Source organism: Callorhinchus milii, unplaced genomic scaffold (genome assembly GCF_018977255.1).
Source record: "Callorhinchus milii isolate IMCB2004 unplaced genomic scaffold, IMCB_Cmil_1.0 Scaffold8, whole genome shotgun sequence".
In the NCBI taxonomy this organism is placed as follows: Eukaryota; Metazoa; Chordata; class Chondrichthyes; order Chimaeriformes; family Callorhinchidae; genus Callorhinchus; species Callorhinchus milii.
In genome coordinates, this window is record NW_024704749.1 from 8469407 (window position 1) to 8487797 (window position 18391).

The following is an 18391-nucleotide window of genomic DNA, read 5'->3' on the forward strand; positions in this document are numbered from 1 at the left end:
AGTTAATCATCAAACTGCCGCTCGTTAGCCCCACTTCTAGAGGAACACTGTAATAATCCTTTCACAAAAAATGAATAATAATAATTTGGTCACTCAATCAACGGCTGTTTGTGGGACACTGTTGTGAGCAGTTGGCTGCCACGTTTCTCCCACAAAATATACAGTCAATTCACTTTATAGTATATTCTGTGAAGTGCTTTGAGACATCTCAATGACGCTATAAGGCTCTATATCAAATGCAAGGATTATTATTAATAATAACATAATGGACGTTTAATCTACCTTTTTAAACAATCGGTCAATGTTGTCAAATTTCTTGGCTTCCTCCGGCAGCTGTGAGCGAATGTCCCCGCCTATGAAGATGCTCTCCAGGTACATCCATTTCCTCTGCACCACCAGCCACACCTGCATAGAGGGCAACACGCTGGTTACCAGGACCCATCAGCGCCTCCGTGTTACACTTATACAGCGCACTTGCCTCACAAGTGAGAGCACCTGGGTCCGATTCCCAGGCGGGACGGGACAAAACTCTTGGCAAGTTTCCTTACTCCACATGCCTCCATTCACCTAAGCAGTAAGTAGCAACCCGGTTGTTAGTCGATTGGCGGATCGCTTTTCCGGGGGTAATGATCCTTTCAAAATAAATTTTAAAAAATAATAATTTAGTCACTCAATCCACGATTAATTGTGGGACCCTGCTGTGCTCAATTGTCTTCCGCGATTCGCCCACAAAATACAGTCACTTCACTTTACAGTAAATTCTGTGAAGGGCTTTCAGACACCTTGAAGACCTGATAAAGTGCTATATCAAATGCAAAGAATTATTATTATTGTAATTTGTGATTGTTGGGAAAGTCAGACAGGTTCTGTCTGTTCCTCTGAGCCGCTGCCTTACCTCAATCACTTCGCTGATTAGAGACAGGTTCCTTTCCCACTCCTGCACCTGGGCGAGGAAAGGGCCCACAAAGCGGCTGCCGGACATGCTCTGCAGGTTCATGGCATTGTCATCTAGGATCTGCAGGATGTCGTCCACAGACCCCAGGATGTGGCCTCGCTCCTGTGTCCCCTTGTAATACCTCTGCACGGTGAACTTCATGGACTCCCAGGTCTCCACCACGTCCTTCACGCCCTGTATGCGGAGAGGATAGGCACACCCAGTGGTTAGAGATTCCTCACCGCACTTCACCTTCCAAACCAGCGACCCCACCAGAAGCGCTGTAACTCTACTGGACAAAGCTACACTGCAGGGAGGGTGATAAAATTAGTCGTTCACTTCATTGCTGTTTGCGGGCCGTTGCTGTGTGCAAATTGGCTGCCGGCATAAATCAAGAAATATTCGATCAAGAAAATTTATTGTGTTGGCTGATCAAAAAGGTTGGTCACCACTGGTAAACAATAACGTCGTCTGGATAAAGTGAGCGATGGAGCATGTGGAAATTGCTGACTCGCTGAAGCTTAGAGCATACATGCCGGGCTGTATCCTAACTGTGTGGGGTTGTAGAGGCGTGACCACTGGTGAGGACGGGGGCCCCTGAGCTGGGTGGCAAGCGGCAGAGTTTGCCCAGCATCGCTCGCCCACCTTCTCAATGCTCAGCTCTTTGACAGCCGAGGTGACTATTTCGCCGATCACGTCGCTGTGCTTGTGCAGCTCCATGGCGAACATGTTCTCTAGCGTGAACGTCTCCGGGTGCATTTCAAAATCGGTGTTGGTCCTTTCCATCAACTCTCTCCAGTGCCTAATGGAGAAACGAGATTTGTAACTCTCCACAAAGTGCCCTCTCATAGCGCTTAGGATACTTTCTACTTTCAGCGACACTGGAATCAGAACGGCGGACACAACAAACCTGGCTCTCAGGGCCTCGTTTTTCAAGTCCACCAGTAACGGGATGGATTCCTTGAACTCCTTCATCTTAGACTCCAAATAGAAGCCAACTGACAGGCTACGGACATCCCTGGGGAGCTTTCTGAAAGACTTTAAAAGGCCTTCAATTCCTTCCTGAAGCAGCTGAACGTTCAGATCCACCCAGAGGGTCTGTGACCATTCCTCTTTGGCGATCTAAAACAAGGCCCGGTTTAGAAATATAATTGACAGGAACATAACTGAATACAAGTTGCATTCACTAGGATATGCTAAGAGCTTGCACTCTTAAAGTGACTTTCACATAAAATGGGACGTGTTAGTGTGTTTATTGTAGGAAGTAGCTAGTCAGAGACAGGGGGAGCTGGGGATGTTGACCAAAATATATGTTCTTAGGTAGATTTTGAAGTCAGGGAGACGGGAAGTGAGGCGAGAGGTTTCGGAATAGAATTTCCGAGGGCAGGGGCATAGCAGAAGGTCAGCCACCAATAGTGGAACAAAGGCAAGATTGCCTTTGTTGGGAGCTAAGCAAGAGAATAGAATAAATGTGCAAACAGTAACTGGGAAATACAAACAAACTTGCCTTCTGCATCTTGTAAATGTCATAGATCTGTCTCAGTCCCTTCATCTGCTTCTGAATGTTCAGCAGATCAGGATACAGGGTAATGTTCAGATCGAAGAGCTTCTCTGCGTTTGCCAGCTCCTGCCGATTCTTCTCAAACACCAACACCTCCGCTTCAAACTTGACCAAGATCTCCAGACCTGGAAACCGCAATTCAGGTAAAAAAAGGTGAGTAATGATGGATGAGGACAAGGCCCATTGAACCATTCCATCCACAGCCACAGCTCACTGCCAATGTTCACACTATGGGAAATATGCCAAGTTCACGCTCACAGTTAGTATATGGCAGTTATAAACATTTCACCATAGAATCATTCGGCCCATCGTGCCTGTGCCAGCTCTTTGAAAGAGCTATGCAACTAGTCCCCCTCCCAAGCTCTTTCCCCATAGCCTTGCAAATTTTTCCTTTTCAAGTACACATATCCAATTCCTTTTTGAAAGCCATTGTGGAATCTGCTTCCACTACCCTTTCAGGCAGTGCATTCCAGATCGTAACAACTCGCCGCATAAAAATTTGCCAATGTTGTGGATTGCCTCACACCTTGGTCAAGGTCCTCTCCCACAGCACCAGGCCCCTCGGAGTGAAACTTTGTCGCAAAGACAGCCAGCTGATCTGCAAAGTCCTTGGTCTGGACTGTGGTGATCTGAAAGTCAATCACAATAAATGCCTCACTAAAAAAACACAGTTCTTACTAAAATTAACATCCACTGATCTAGCTCATTGGATGATAATGGAAACAGTTCTTTAAATGTAACGTATGATAACTGAAGCACGATAAGTCTGAAACAGTCACATGCAGAATCTCCCCACCCAGCCTGGCTTCACTGGCTACACCATACACAACTGGCTCCAATCAATCTCAGGTAGATTGGGTTATGGCTTCCTCTGTTGGGTTTGCGGCTTCTCAGCTCAGTTCCTGGTGGGAGTGTGCTCGCAGCACAAACCAAACTCAGTTTTCACATCAACCTGGAGTTTAGGATAGGGATTGGGACCCCACTACACACCAATTATTATTATATTATATTCCGCGGCACTGCCTCATTCCTACTTCACTGCCCTCTTGCCATGTCCTTCACAAGTATCTCTCCGTCTCCTTCTCAAATGTCTCATGGCTCACACCGCTAACAGTACCATATTACCCTCCAGGGAGGGAGCGAGTGTACGGAGATGGCTTACCCGAGTGAACTTCTTCTTCACGCTGCCCAGGCGATAGTCAATTTTACGGGACTCCAGGAAGAGCGCATCCCAGATGACTCGGATATTCATCTGCAGCAATTTCTCTTCCTCCTTGGTCTGGTGGGAGAATGGAGAGAGAGTGATGGTGGGGGGGAAATTAACCCTCAAAATGAAAGGAAAAATCCCGCTGGAGAAAGTAATTGTATAAACCGTTGTGAAGATCAACAATAAAGGTAATCAATGTGGTCCCAGTGTGAAGCACAGCAGGTACACATTGACATGACAAGGTCCATCAAGCCTACTCCAAGCGTTATCACGTCATGGTAGATATTTCAATCTCATTGCCCCCGCCTGTAATACCCTTACTTCCCAAGTATCCATCCATCTCCCAATCAACTATAGTGACCAAACGCCAGCCACCGATCAGGCCTTACGGTCAGTAATGGAGCAGAGATAGAGCTGTAAACATGCCTGAATGCCGTACATATTGAGGGTGCGGTATCTCTCCTGGATATCGTGCAGGCGTAGTTCCACCATCAGAGACATGTCTCGGATTTTAGCGATGGTACTCAGCACGAACTTCAGATCCTCCAGCGAGTCCGGACGTTTCTTTAGAGAGACGGACAATTCCTGAGAGAAAAAGGGATCCGCGACTGTAAGAAATGACTTGAACACTAGTAAAATTAGCGTAAGGCTGACGGCTGACGTGCTGGGAGGGTCCTTGGGTCTGTGGGCAAGGAGACATGTCACACCCTCCTTTAAATCAGTTAGCGATACAGTTTCCTGCAGTATCCCGTTTTCCTTTGTGCTGGACTTGCAAGCATCCGCACAAATACAGTTCATTTTATTTCTATTTCAGGTTCTTTCATTAAATCTCCTCTCCTGCCTCCTCCTCTCCCAATTTTTTTGGCTTTAAAAAGTACATATTTTAGAAGATTAAGCAGCAATGTTTACCTCAAGCTCGTTTCTAAGGTTGTTCAGCTCCTGCTTGGCGGATTCGTTGAGAAAATAGCCCAGAGAATGCACCCAGGCCTTTGCATTTTCCTGCACGCTTAAAGCTAAAGGCTTGAGTTGGAGCCGAATGCACTGTTCGTCTTTGATCAGGGCTTGCTGGGTCACCTCCTCGCCTATTCTGGTATAAAACTGCAGTTTCTCGTCGTAGCTGACGCAAGATGGCTTCTTGACTGCAAACTTCTCCACCACGATGGCCTTGTCCAGCTTCCACAAAGACCGGTACCTCTTCCATCGGTTCAGGTACTTGCTGAGGGAGCTCAGCAGCTTGTGGAGGTTCTGGGTGATGCTGACTGCCACCTCGATAATCTGAGTGTTCTGAGATACATCGCTGTAGAAGCTGAAGGTGAAAGGCTCGTCCTCTCCCTCAATGAACTTGGGTGGACATTCAATGCACGTTCCATGCTTCCAGCGGATGAAGTGCTGCAAATGGTGAGATGCACGTCAGTCAGTCAAACACAGCGACAACACTGAAGCAAATAAGTGCCAGCTTGACTCGGTTGCTAGTATGGGTTTCAGGGTCATAGGCTGTGGGCTCAGGCCCAATGTTAGAACTTGAGATCACAGTCTAGATGAAGCTTGCTAAACAATGTCCATCTACCTTTTACAGTGATCTCTATATTGCTGGCTTACTCTGGTCACTGTATATAGAAATGGTTCACAGACACATGGCATATCAGTGAACATCTCAGTCAAAAGACAGCTCTCCCAGTACTGGACTGGGAGCTCAAATTCCCAACATGGGATATGAACCCATAATGAACTGAGTGAAGCAGGTTGAGCCTGAACGCTGAACAGGAACTTATCAGGATTCAAAACCACAATCTTCATGGTCTCAGGCCCAATGATCAACAGAGGGAACTATGCAGTAATTGAGAAAATAATTCCCGATTGAGCAACATAAGCTTGTACACATGAGACTTGCCTTGGTCGTTTCCACACAGTCTTTAATATTTTGCACAGTGAGTTTGTAGATCTCGTTGGAACTGGGTTTTAGAACAATCTCGGGGGCGGAGAGGATAGTTTCAACTTGGAACAGAGGCGTGTAGCTAAGGAAATTGAAATTGATCTGCTGCAGATTCCTGGAGGGGTGGTGGTGGGGGGTGGGGGGAAATCAAAGACATGTTAAAAGCTGGTACCACTCCCTTTAAGATCCCCCTGCTCCTCACCTCCCCAACACACATACACATACGTGCCCAATAAAAGATTGACAGTGACTTGTAGGCAGGATGTAAGGCAACATTGCCCACTACTGGCTGCTGCAGGGAGTCACAGGCAGTGACCAGACCTGACACACGATGCAATGGAGAGAAATGGAGGGGTTTGAATGGAAGAAAAAAGCGTTCCGGCGTATAAATAAACATCAGTTCCACTCACTTCAGGATCATTTTGATGAGGCTCTCATAAATGCGGCGCTCCCAATAGGAGTAATAGTAGCTCATCTTGTACGCTTTGCCGGTGTTGGTCTGCATGACCAGGCCCTCCACCTTGGTCAGCAGGGGTCCAATGGCTTTGTACTTATTGACCAGAATCATGATGTCATTCTTCCGCTCATGTTCCACGTACTCGTAGAACTCCTTCACTCCTAACAAGTGGGACACAAGTGAGGCGGGTTTACAGGCCAGAGCCTCCAAAGCCTCAAGACCATGTTGTCAAGCTGAGTATTCAATCAGTTTCCAAATTATAATAATAATCCATGTGTTTGAAATAGCGCCTTTTCACATCATTGGGACCTTTCACACGATATACAGTGACTGTGGCAAATTAACTTGGGACGTGTGACTACAGCTGCGATATTACCCAAGACAAACGCCCAAGTTGTTAGATGCCTTTGCAAAGTGTATAAACTCCCCTCTGCGCTTACCCGACAGGTTCTTTCTGGTTGAAAAACTTCCTGGTATTTTGAACAGATCCACGGTTTCCATTGACATGAGCTTGGAGTTGATGTCTTTGGCGTTCTTGTGTATTTGGTTCAGGAGGGATTCAAACTTTCCGACTGCTTGATCGCACCGACTGAGGTAATCGTTGATACCTGTCCCATTAAGGAAACAAGGAATGTACCTTCAATGATCCGGCCACAAGGTAATGTGCCGGAATCAACCACAAAGAGAACATTGATCGATGGGTGATTGGGAGTGGTGATAAAACGGGCTCATCTCAAATGGGAGTCTGTGTTCCCCACTCACTAACATGCAGCCACTCTAAACAGTGACATGGAATGAGTCAAGGATATTTTGGGCGATTACGCAAAACTAATTCCAAACACCATGAATAATCCACCATCTATTGTTACAGAGCAGTACAGTGGCAATGCCCCTCCCGAGCAATGCTCCTCCCCCTCCTCAGCAATGCCCAGTGGCACACACAGCCTTTACCTAGCGAGTTCCAGTTCAGCCTTTTGAACCCTGACCGCACAATGCGCTGGAGTTCCTGGATGTGCAGCTCCAGGAGCTGGGTCTCTGCTGAATTCAGTGAGTTGAGCAGCTTGTGGTAGCGACTGAGCAGGTTCTTTAGGCCGGTGACATAGCTGCAGAACAAAGCAGCAAAATCAGCCAGATCATCAGCCAGGAGCAGGGAGAAATCCAGGACACCTTCATCCTGAAGATATCCACTCCGGTTTGCAACCTACTTGTGTAAAGTCCCAGCCCGTTTGAGATAAATTTCCGCTGACACATTGTTTAGGGCCAAGCGTTCCAGGATGTTACCCCGAGTGAAGGGCGCTATATAAATGCAAGTTGTTGTTGTGGACAAGTGGGAACAAGATAAATAGCTGAATAATAAAGATTGCTTTTATATGTATTTTGGGATTTTATACAGTATACCCTGTGAAGCGCTTTGAGATGTCTCATGGCGTGATAAGGCATTACGTCAAATGCAACGATTGTTATTATTATTTATTTAAACTCTGTGTTTGACCGGGTTGGCATTCTGGATTAACATGGGTCTGAACTCTCCTTTACCTGTATATCCCTACATGAAAAGGGTTGGCTTAGGGGAAAGGGGAAACGCAAGAGGAATGGGATTAGAGGAGAAGTTTCCGGTCAAACAGAATGCTCTCGTATTGGAGCCGATACCAGCACAATAGACACAAACTCTACCCTGTCTTCAAAAAAAGTCTCCCTCCTGAGCCATGCATTCGGTCATCTTCGTTCCCCCCCACCTTCCTGGAGTTTCCCACATCCCACAGCGTGCCTGAGAAATGCTTTGGGACATTCTCTGTGTGTGTGTGGGAGTGCAAGTTGTGGACATACCGGAGAAACTTGTGTTCCTGCAGAGCCACGTTTCTGGCCAGCTGAGGCACGGAAAACCTCAGCTGCTCCATGTACTTGGTCTCAGTGATAATCTTCTGAAGCTCTGGGGAGAAGTTCACCTCATAGTGGGACGTCTGGTCATCCCATTCGTCCTTCACCACATTCTGCATAGAGACAATCGCCTTCGTTACTCAGGTCAGTAAGCTCCACATTATAGAGCTAACTCAGGAACTATTACCATTAATTACACTTATGTTTGGGACATGACATGTGTCTGCAACTGCCAGGTGGTAGAAGGCGAAACTTGGTGTTGTAAGGGCTATCATTTGGCTATGCGTATGTGTACTGACACAAACAGTCAATTACTATGAAGCGCTTTGACGTGTGTGCCAGGAGCAGATTGTTTTCTGAGCTGTGGTTGGTGTAATTTAATAGCAGAGGGTGAACCTTAGACAAACTTAAAACGAGAACCAGGCCGGTGAAAGGACAGAAGCGCACTTTGCACATGCACCCTTTCCCACTTTATGTCAGACATCACGCTAAAATAATTAAATTGCATCCTTACAGGATCGAAGATGAGACCTCCCATAGCAGCGGGGTTGGGTAAATTCTTCAACAGTAGTTTCTGCTTCAAGAGAACTGGCAGCATCTGGTGGGTCTCCTCGAGCCACGCTTCGTATTTCTTTTCTTCAAACATCTTCATCCTCTTGGCCAACTCCAGGTACTTTGCTTTAGCCTGAAGAGCAAACCAACCCCACCAGTCAGGAGCTTCCATTCTGCACTCAGTAGCAGAAATAACTTACAAGTTAGACATTGATTTATTTCAAAACACTTTACTTTAGAGCTTGGTTTGTAACAGATCCAAGGATCAGGGAGGTGAAGCATGCGTTTGGGACAGACACCACATATATAGAGAGTAATTGAGCAATACTTCTTTACACAGAGAGTAAGTGAGAGCTGGGACAGTTACCGGGATGGGTGGCTCGGGCCAGGCTGCTGGGGCTCATTTATGAACCATCGCGTTCCTGTAATCGGAGGGAGAAAAATTTGTCCTGCAGGAACATTATCTGTGTCAACACAAACTGAATGTTTTGTGTGTCAATCGATCGACTGATCAATCAATCAATCGTGTGCCCACTTTTCACAGGTGAAGTTCAGTAATGAAAATAACAGCGAGCATCGCAAAACAGTATCAGAGCATTGACAGAACCCATGGGGCAATTGCTATAATCAGGTGAATTATAATATTACTATAATCAGGAGGAAAATTGCCTCATTAATTTTTTCAAAAAGTGCTAATACATTACTGTACATAGTGAGCTTTGCACTGAGAGAGAACAGTTGAGATCACGTAGATTTTTGTTAAGGACAATAATGAAGGCCCGTGTTGAAGGTACAGTGATTGTCATGTGAACTTACGGCTTTGCCCTGCTCGCTGGCTAACATCTCAGGCATTTCCTGGAAGTGAACAATGGTCTGTTTGATGCGGTTGAACAGCGAGCGCTCCCAGAAGATGGCACCGGCGATGGGAGGCTGGTTCTTGTACAGGGGAGGGTTTTCCATATGGTTAGTGAAAAGATTGTTCACAATATCAACCTGCAGAGACAAAGGGTGGGATTAGGTGTCGACCTTCAGACAGCCATCGCGGGTCACTGCAGCGCTTTATGTATTATTACCTCCTTGCAATACTGGGTCAGGATGTCATTGAACTTTCTCATCATCTGCTTGTTGACAGCTTCCCGGGAGCGGATGTGCTTAAACCTCAGCAGCATGTCAAATGCTGCCTCGGCGGACCGCAGAGTCTTGAACGATTCGTCAATGAAGTTCTTTGCTTCGCCTTCGATTGCCTGCAGAGAGATGAAGCTTGTTTCACAACTGGCTGCAGGGGAAGATGGGGGCGGCTGGGTGTTCCTACAGGATGAGATCTGGGATGCTACCCTGCATGAGGGGCGCTATATAAATGCAAGTTGTTGTTGTTGAGATCAAGTGGACTGAAGAGACATCTCCATTTTAATGTGCCTCAATTCCTCCTTGCCTCCTCCTTGTCCGTTTTCAGATCGCACCTGAAGACCTTCCTCTTCGATTGTGCCTATGGTCACCTCCGCTCTCTCACTCTCCAACTTGGCATCAAGCACCGCCACTGTTAAGTCCTCTGACATACTACCTGACATGTGGAAATGCAGGTTGTTGTTGTTGAACCTCTTCAGTGATCTTGCTGCCAGCGGGACAGCAGAAACACATTATCTTGTGAAGTGAGTTCACTAATAAATTCCATCATCTCAAACCGTGGAATCCATTCCCTAAAGCAGGTATTGAGGCTGCTTCAACACAATCATTCAACAACAGATAACCATAAAAATGTTGAGGGAAAGAGCTGGAAAGTGGGATTAACAATAATAAAGGGTGAGGCTGCATTAACACAATGGACCGAGTTGCCTCCTTCTATGATGAGAGCACCTTAGAGCATCTACGCTGCTCAAAGTGAATCAAAGCCTAATTTCTGACTGTAACATTACCTGAACCTGAGAGTTGAAATTCTCCATGACAATCTTCCACATCTGGTAGTAGCGAGTGTTAAACTGATCAAAGGTTAGCCCCACGATGGGGAGCACCAGGTCGTTAACCCTTTGCACCACGTCATCAATGCGCTTAGGGTCTCCGGTTACCGCCTTCAGCTCTGATCCAAATATGTTGTAGAATTCTTCCCGAATCTGGCAGATTAAGATAAAACGAATGAGTGAAGAGCCGATTCCTAACGTTCACAATGTCAACCTGCAGAAGGTATTTACTCCACAAAGATCTAGGCAAACTCTTTGATCTTTGCAAGATCTATGGAAACCATTTCTAAATTCAGACTGGATTTAAGAATTTTCCACAATTGCCAAAACAAAAACCTGTTATTAAACTTTGTCGCCATCCCTACCTGTAAGATGTTGTGAAGGTCTTGGCAGATGGTGATCATGTAATCCGTCTTCTCAAATAGTCGTTTCCGATCGAATTCCCAACGCTGATCCCTTCCTGAAGCTTCAATCCTAGCTCGGACATCGAAGTATGATTCCTTCCACAGTTCCAGTACCCGCTTTGCTTCCAAGGTGCTTCTTTTCGCTCTGTCTGAGGTCTTACTTTCAGGTGAAGCGTATAGTTCAGAATGGGAGGAGGGGAGTGGGTACACTTAATTCTCTGTGACTATCACACACATACTCAAGAGCCGATTTATAACTAATGCAGCTAACCCACAAACTAATGTGGCTAATAATGACACTTCACCCAGCAGCCAACTTCCAGAAGGAAGGAAGGAGGGAAGGAAGTGCTTGCTTATTTTTCTTAAGAGAATCATGTTATAAATTTTTCCATGCTAGACCCCAATATAACCGTATGTCTCCATGCAGACAGGCCCAGCACCTTGGGAGGTCCTCCCGAAGTGAAAGGCACTGTATAAACACAATTTGTTGTTCTTGTTGTATTCAGGTTCCCAGCGGACCCACGCTCCCTGCACACACATTTCCCACAAACCGAACGTCACCCCATGTCACTCACTTAAATAACGTCCGCACGCTAACCACTTTGCGGACACGCTCTGCGATCTCCCAGGCTATGCGTTCCATGAGCGGCACCATGCGCTCGTCCTTGTTGTAGTGGCGCGAGATGATCCAGACCATCCTCAGGGCGTTCATCATGGAGGGGATGGTGTCCATTAGGATGTGGAAGCCAGTGCCGGTCGCGAGGTTCTAGAAAAAACACAGCAATCACACAGTCACAGTGGTGCTGCTAACAAATGGCATTTCGTTCATTTCTCAATAACAAAGGATACATACACTGAAACTGTCCCAAGCTGGGTGAATAGAGGCTGATAGTGTCCCAGGAGTTCAGATTGGGGCAATAATGAGTGGCATCCCCGGCCTGCGCTGAGTCGCTGTTCTCAGCCAAGCAACAGTTGGAGGGTCGTGGCCTCAGCACTCTAGGGCTGGGGTCAGGAATGGGTCCTGTTCTTCATTACCCTCCAATGCCGTTTTGCTGCAAGGTATCTGAGTGTCCATACGCTGAGCTACCTGTTGCTGGCTGCAGCCCCCTGCTGACTGCCGGCCGATAGAATCTGTCACTCACGAGCAATGGCCTCTTGGAATTTTTTTGAGCAGAGCTTGTTAGACAAGAACATTATTCCCAAAGTTAGTCCCTGCGGTACAGCCAATACCAACCAAACCTAGCTGTCTCTTCGGCAGTCCAGGGAATGCGAGTTACCAGTTACTTTGCCGTTGCCTATCCTCAGGCCAAATACGGGGGTCATCCCCGGCTCTGTACCTGATGTTACCAGGACAAAAGGCTGTGGACTGGATCCATTCACATTTTCAAGATGAAGGTAGATAGATATTTGTTAGGTCAGGGTATTAATGGATATGGGGCAAGGGCCCCATATGGGGCAATTGGACTTGAGGTACAGATCAGCCATGATCTCATAAAATGGTGAAAGCTCAAGGAGCTGTTTCTATGGCTCATCCCCGGCTCTATGCCCGATGTCACCAGTTCTCACCTACCTTAAAATGTCTCTCGAGGGTGGAGAGGAAGCGCACATTGTCGGCAGCCTCCACATGGTACTTGTTGAGTTCAGCCACGATCAGGTCCAGGTTCTGTATGGCCACTTGATCCACTTCATTCACCACATTGAGGATTTTCCTCACTACCGGGAGCTTCAGCTGTTCACTCAGTGCGCTCAGGGTAGCATTGCGTTCACGCCAGAAATCGATCTCTGCCAATGGATTGTTACCCTGAGGACAACACTGAGATGTACCTTCACACAGTCGTTGCCAGGCTCTTAACACATCAACAGGAATCGATTTGCATTTGTGTATAAAATAATAAATAATCTCTGCATTGTGCCTATAAATCAAAGGATTTGTATAGTAGTGTAGTGTATTTATATGCTTTGTGGGTGAGATGAAAGCCTATAACTGGAGGTGATAGTATTGCAACAACATCAACAACAACTGACATTTACACAGTGCCTTTCACTTCGGGAGGACGTTTCAAGGCGCTGAACAATCAAGAATTTGGACACAAGCAGGTGTTGTATTAAAAAAAAAGCTTGCTTGTAGATTAGTCATTAAGGGGTTAAAGTTAGAAGAGTGTGGCTGGGGAGTCATACTGAATAGACATATTATGGGTTGGAAAAAAAACTGCTTACAAGGTCTCAAGGTCTTGTCTGCAGAAGAAAGTGCAGTTAAAACCGGTTTGTGTACCAACAAAGGAACAGGTGCACGTGTTGATAAGAGAAGTGGACTGGAGAAATAATTGGTCAAGAAATGTATTTGTAAAGAAGGAATTGAAAGAATCAAGGCGGATTATTGGATATGTTACGGGCGTACGTCACATGTAAAACAAGAATGAAAGGATCAAGAAAGTTAATTGGGTTAAGCAAGAACAAAGCGACCCGAAACGTTTTGGAAAGTTAGTTGACTTTGGACCTACTGACCGTGGCCCCCTGATGGAAGACTGAAAGCTAGAAGAAACTTGTAAGCGGCAAAGACAAGTGCTGACTGCCTCTTGATGAAGGACTAAGAGCTGGAAGAAACTTGTAAGCGGCAAAAACAAAGTGCTGACCATTATTGGAAAACGGTAGTATTGTTCTGTTGTTAAAGACATTGATTATACTTATATCCACTTACCCATTGGGACACTGAGTATCCGATCCTAAGTTTCAATAAAGTGAGCTGAACAGCTGTTTGCAAACGGTTGTTGTAGTACAATTTATTTACGGAACTGGGTTCCTCTAACACAGGAGATGGTGATCAGGAGGGATGGAGGGCAGGGAGGGTCAAAGTAGAAAGGTGACCAAAGGCGTGGTCGAAGAGGAGGGCCTTGAGACATGCCTTGAAGGAGGAAAGGGAGGGAGTGAGGCGGAGGGACTGTGGGATGGAGTTCCTACCTGAGGCTGCTTTCTCAGCTGTTCCTCAATGGCAGATGAGATCTGCACCTGCCAGTTCATTATACACTGCTCCAGCTTCTCCACCATTATTGAGTCATTGACATACTGGCTAATATCTGCTTCCAGGTCGATTGGTGGGATCTCCAGATTGATGTCCCCTGATTAGAGACGGGGAGAAACGGCTGTTACACACGACGACAGAACACACTATTACAAATACCCATTTGGACCCAAGTTGCAGTATTTCTTAAAAGGCTTTCTTCGCAAGAAAATGTCTGATTATAGGAATTTTTGAAACAGCAAAACAACCTAGAGAACTTCCAGGCTACTTGACGTCCACAAACAGACAGCATTTAAATGCAGGCACTGACCCTCTATTTGCTGGATGGTTCTCTGGATATTGTTGGCAAACTTCTGCACTGTGGTCAGGAACTCGTCCCTGAGGAACTGAATGTTCTGTGGGTCCTGAACGTTCAGTAAGTCCACGTGGGGCTCCCCTCCACCCAGACTGGTGTTGCCCCCCTCTTTATCCTGAAGCATCTTCCCATAGCTGTTGTATCGGGCAGATATTTGCCTAAAGTCAGTCATTCTGTGCTGTTGATATGACACGAGTGGCATGTAGACCTGGGGTAAGATAAAAACACCTCTGACAGACTGACAGACATGCAGGACACCACTCTTCATCATTACGTGGAGTCCTGTAGTGTAGTGGTTAGAACACTCGCCTTGCAAGCGAGAGGAGCTGGGTTTGATTCCAGGATGGGGCGAAACGCAAATATCCTTACTCCACACGGCTGTTTACCTAGCAGTGAGTAGGAACCCAGTTGTTAGTCGATTGATTTTGCATCGCTTTCCCGGGGGTAATAAACCCTTCAACAAAAAAAAATTAAATAATTTGGTCACTCAATCCATGACTGTTTGTGTGACGCTGCTGTGTACTCAACAATGTCCTCAAACGCAACCCGATCGCCTCACTAATTGGTGCTGGCCCCGTTGTGGATGATGAGAACTGGATTTCATGTCTGGGTCTGTTTGTGGCTCCCTCTCTCTGCCTAACACTGACACAGCCACACAACTGAACAAGGTTACCAAGTTCATAGCACAAAACCTTGTTTTGATCGGCAGCCATGCAGATAGTCAGTATGCTGTTACGCACGTCTACCTACAGATCTCCTCACCTGTGTGAAGACTTGGTGTAACATTAACAGAGAGTGTCCATTCAGCATCCCGACCTCCACCATCCTGGGCATCATATCGTTGGTCTCCTTCATGTCACTGGGCTCACTAATGGTTTCTGCCGAGGCACACGTTCAAAATGTTAGTCTCTACATTGTACTCAGGAATCTCAGAGACTACGAAAATATGCTGTAAGACTTTGCTGTCTCCCTCAGAAGTCCCCTCCCTCAAATCTTTTATTGTTATTTCATGGAGAGATGACTTTATAATCCGCTCTCCCCGGCCAATCTTCCCAATGTTGACTTCAATATGTCCAATGTCAGTGACCGAGTTACAGGCAGCTTTGCAAAAGCCAAACAATAATAATCAAACTCTTTTTGCCTTCGATTCCTCACTCTGTACCTCATACCGCTATGATCTGTTATTTAATACGAAACGTTACACAGTACGATTAGCAGCAGGAACTGATTATGCAGCGTGCATACCTTTTTTACTCCTAAGAAAATAGAAACAGTCCAGGTTCTGGAAGTGCTCGGGAATCAGATCGAGGGCAACGTGCAACACTGTTTTCTGGACCATTTGGATGACGATTTTCTGATGTGAAGAAATCCACAGGATTGCATGTTAATAGAGGGTTATTTAAATTGACCTTGTTGAAAACCCAAAGCACTTTACTTGTAAAAGTAAACACAAACAAGAATCATTCTCTGAATGTAATGTAAGGCTCGTTACTCACTGGACCAGCCTGGTACTCTGCTACCTACTGTGGGGAGTTTCGTCTGTTCACTGTCCACCTCAGGCTGGTTCTCATCAGTCAATGGACTCTGAGGCAAATCATTGTGTGTTGGGGTGTCCACCTTCTGGTTCTCCACCTCCAGCGGCTGGATTGCCGCCAAGGATAGCTCCTTCTTTTGCTCCTTCTCCTTTTTGTCCTTTTTTGGCTTCTTCTTGATTTTTTCCTTCTCTGGAATTGAGAGTTGACTTTAGAGTCACTCAAAATTCCCCACTGATGGTGGCTCCTACTCACTAGTCAAGGGCTTTGAGCCCAAGCGGATGGATGTGACGGGTGTCCCATTGAGTTACTGCTCCAGTGAGCAGCTGGCAATCACAGTATGCCACCCATACCAAAAGCTGGGCAGAGAGACCAACGCACTAAAGGGTTGTTCTCTCACACAGGCAGCAACCATCTCGGTCTTCGGTTGAGATGTTAAACCGAGCTCCCTGTCTGTACCCGTTCAGGTGGACTTTAAAGATCCCATGGCGCTATATGAAAAGAGAATGAGAGTATCTCTCTCCAAGCCAACAACCCAACCCCCACCCCACCCACCACCCACCAATAATAAAAACAAGAACTTGCATTTATAGAGCGCCTCTCAAGTAGGGTAGAGTCCCACAGGGATTAAATGCAAATAAAATTGGGCACTCAATCCATGGCTGTTTGTGGGGCATTGCTGTGAACAAACTGGCTGCCGCGTTTCACCCACAAAATACACAGTCAATTCACTTTACAGTATATCCTGTGATGAGCTTTGAGGCGTCTCAATGACATGATAAGGCGCTATATCAAATGCAAGCATTATTATTTTTAAATGAACAACAAAGCCTCAATTTAAACGGGGGGAAAAAGCCAACATTCCACTCCCTGGCAGGCCAAACAGGAAAAGGATGCGAGTCATGTTTGGATGCAAATTGGCCTTGACCTCCACCAAGGTCTGGGGTTTAATCGACTCCCCTATATCAACAATAATAATCCCTCCAAAACCAAAAACAATAATAAATTGGTCATTTTCAATCTACGACTGTTTGTGGGACATTGCTGTGTGCAATTGGCTGCCGCGTTCGCCCACAAATATACAATCAATTCACTTTACAGGGTGTTCTGTGAAGCGCTTTGGGACGTCCTCCCGACGTGAAAAGCGCTATATCAAATGCAAGGAAAATTATTATTATTAAAACGTACTGTCCACTGAAGGTACTTCCACCAAATCTACATTCAACACTTCAGATGATGGCTCTGGGCCTTTGGTGTCTGGCTGAGCTGGAGGATTTTCATTATCTGCTTCCCAAACCATATCCGATTCAGGCTCTGCACAAACAGTAAGAGGAAATATTGAACCTTACAGCATACACAAACTGCTGAGTCCATAACTGAATTTAAAAGCAAAAAGGTTAACGATACAAATAATTCTTGTGTTTGGTACAGGGAAAACGTAAGAGGAGTTAATTCACCACCCATCAAACCTTTTCTGACAGTTTATCACACCAAAGGAGATCTTTCAATCCCATTCCCCCCACCCCCCCCGTTTCTCTCTCAGCCACTTAACCGCCTTTACTTTCCGTATGAAGAACCATTTTCTTCCTCTCACTCCAACCACCCAATCTTAAATTCAAACCTCTGTCTACTTAGTTTTGAATTATTCTGCCAGAGTCCTGTATTCTTCTGTCAGTGGGTGGGGCGGTCGGGAGTGACTGGCGAGACTGGCAAGTGCTGAGCGCGGGGGACCGCTTGCCTGGTCGGCTTGTGGGTGGGTTGGAGGGAGGTTGACGTGGCGGTTGGTGAGTTAGCAGTTGGAGGGCTGCCTGGTGGGCGGCGGTTGACAAATAAAATGGCAGTCGGCCGGCGGCAAACGGCAGCCGGTGAGCAGCACTGGCTGGTTCGCGGCAGATAGCAGTTGGGATGGCCGTTGGCGGGCAGCCGTTGGTGATTGGTGAGCGGCGGTTGGCACTGGGGCAGGTGTGGACGGCGACGACGACGACGACGACAACCACAAAATTACATTTGCATCGCGCCTTTCACGTCAGGAGGACGTCCCCAGGCGCTGGACAGTCAGAGATCCGCGCCCGAGCCGGTGGTTGGGACCAGGAGAGGCGGAGGGGACGGGGTGGGTCGGGGTAAGGAGGGTGACCGAAGGCAGGGTCGAAGAGGAGGGGTCTCCAGACGGAGGCAAGGGAGCGTTGGTGGGCGGGGGGGAGGTGGAGGGGCTGTGGGATGGGGTTCCAGAGGGTCGGTCGGGGCAGAGAGACTGAAGTGGACAAGTTGAAGGGGTCCTGAGTGTGTGTGGGGGATGTGTGTGTGTGTGTGGGGGGGGAGGTTGGGGTGGGGGGAGGGGGGGGGGGAAGAGAACCATCCACCATTTATACCTATCTCCATCTCCACCTCCTCCTCCACCATCCGCGTGGTCTTGAAGAAGAGCAGCGCCAGCGGGTTGTCCTCGGTGTCCGTCTCGTTCAGGAAGTTGAGGATGAGCCGCTCCTGGGCGCCGTCCTCCCGGTTCACCAGGTCCTCGAAGGCCTCGGGCTCCGAGATGCCGAAGGCCATGTAAACCCGGTCCCGCATCCATTCCAGCCGCGGGTCGTCCAGAGCCATGTTCGGGGG

General features: G+C 47.0%; 1 protein-coding gene across 1 annotated transcript in view; it reads right to left on the reverse strand.

The window, feature by feature from the left end:
* The window catches only part of dnah10 (dynein axonemal heavy chain 10), a 47346-nt gene extending 28964 nt beyond the window's left edge, over positions 1 to 18382 (reverse strand). Inside the window, exons 1-28 of the mRNA XM_042337722.1 lie at positions 18157 to 18382; positions 16976 to 17101; positions 15780 to 15979; positions 15501 to 15609; positions 15018 to 15133; positions 14211 to 14463; positions 13840 to 13997; positions 12452 to 12682; positions 11457 to 11647; positions 10843 to 11041; positions 10436 to 10630; positions 9596 to 9766; positions 9339 to 9515; positions 8485 to 8655; positions 7920 to 8071; positions 7044 to 7195; positions 6533 to 6700; positions 6046 to 6253; positions 5594 to 5750; positions 4612 to 5091; positions 4129 to 4287; positions 3658 to 3774; positions 3022 to 3124; positions 2442 to 2620; positions 1845 to 2056; positions 1580 to 1736; positions 896 to 1129; positions 283 to 405 (exon numbers count right to left, since the gene is read on the reverse strand). Of these exons, the coding sequence (XP_042193656.1) occupies positions 283 to 405; positions 896 to 1129; positions 1580 to 1736; positions 1845 to 2056; positions 2442 to 2620; positions 3022 to 3124; positions 3658 to 3774; positions 4129 to 4287; positions 4612 to 5091; positions 5594 to 5750; positions 6046 to 6253; positions 6533 to 6700; positions 7044 to 7195; positions 7920 to 8071; positions 8485 to 8655; positions 9339 to 9515; positions 9596 to 9766; positions 10436 to 10630; positions 10843 to 11041; positions 11457 to 11647; positions 12452 to 12682; positions 13840 to 13997; positions 14211 to 14463; positions 15018 to 15133; positions 15501 to 15609; positions 15780 to 15979; positions 16976 to 17101; positions 18157 to 18382 (5124 nt within the window). The remainder of the gene's footprint in view (positions 1 to 282; positions 406 to 895; positions 1130 to 1579; positions 1737 to 1844; positions 2057 to 2441; positions 2621 to 3021; positions 3125 to 3657; positions 3775 to 4128; positions 4288 to 4611; positions 5092 to 5593; positions 5751 to 6045; positions 6254 to 6532; positions 6701 to 7043; positions 7196 to 7919; positions 8072 to 8484; positions 8656 to 9338; positions 9516 to 9595; positions 9767 to 10435; positions 10631 to 10842; positions 11042 to 11456; positions 11648 to 12451; positions 12683 to 13839; positions 13998 to 14210; positions 14464 to 15017; positions 15134 to 15500; positions 15610 to 15779; positions 15980 to 16975; positions 17102 to 18156) is intronic.
* Between the last annotated feature and the right edge of the window lie 9 nt (positions 18383 to 18391).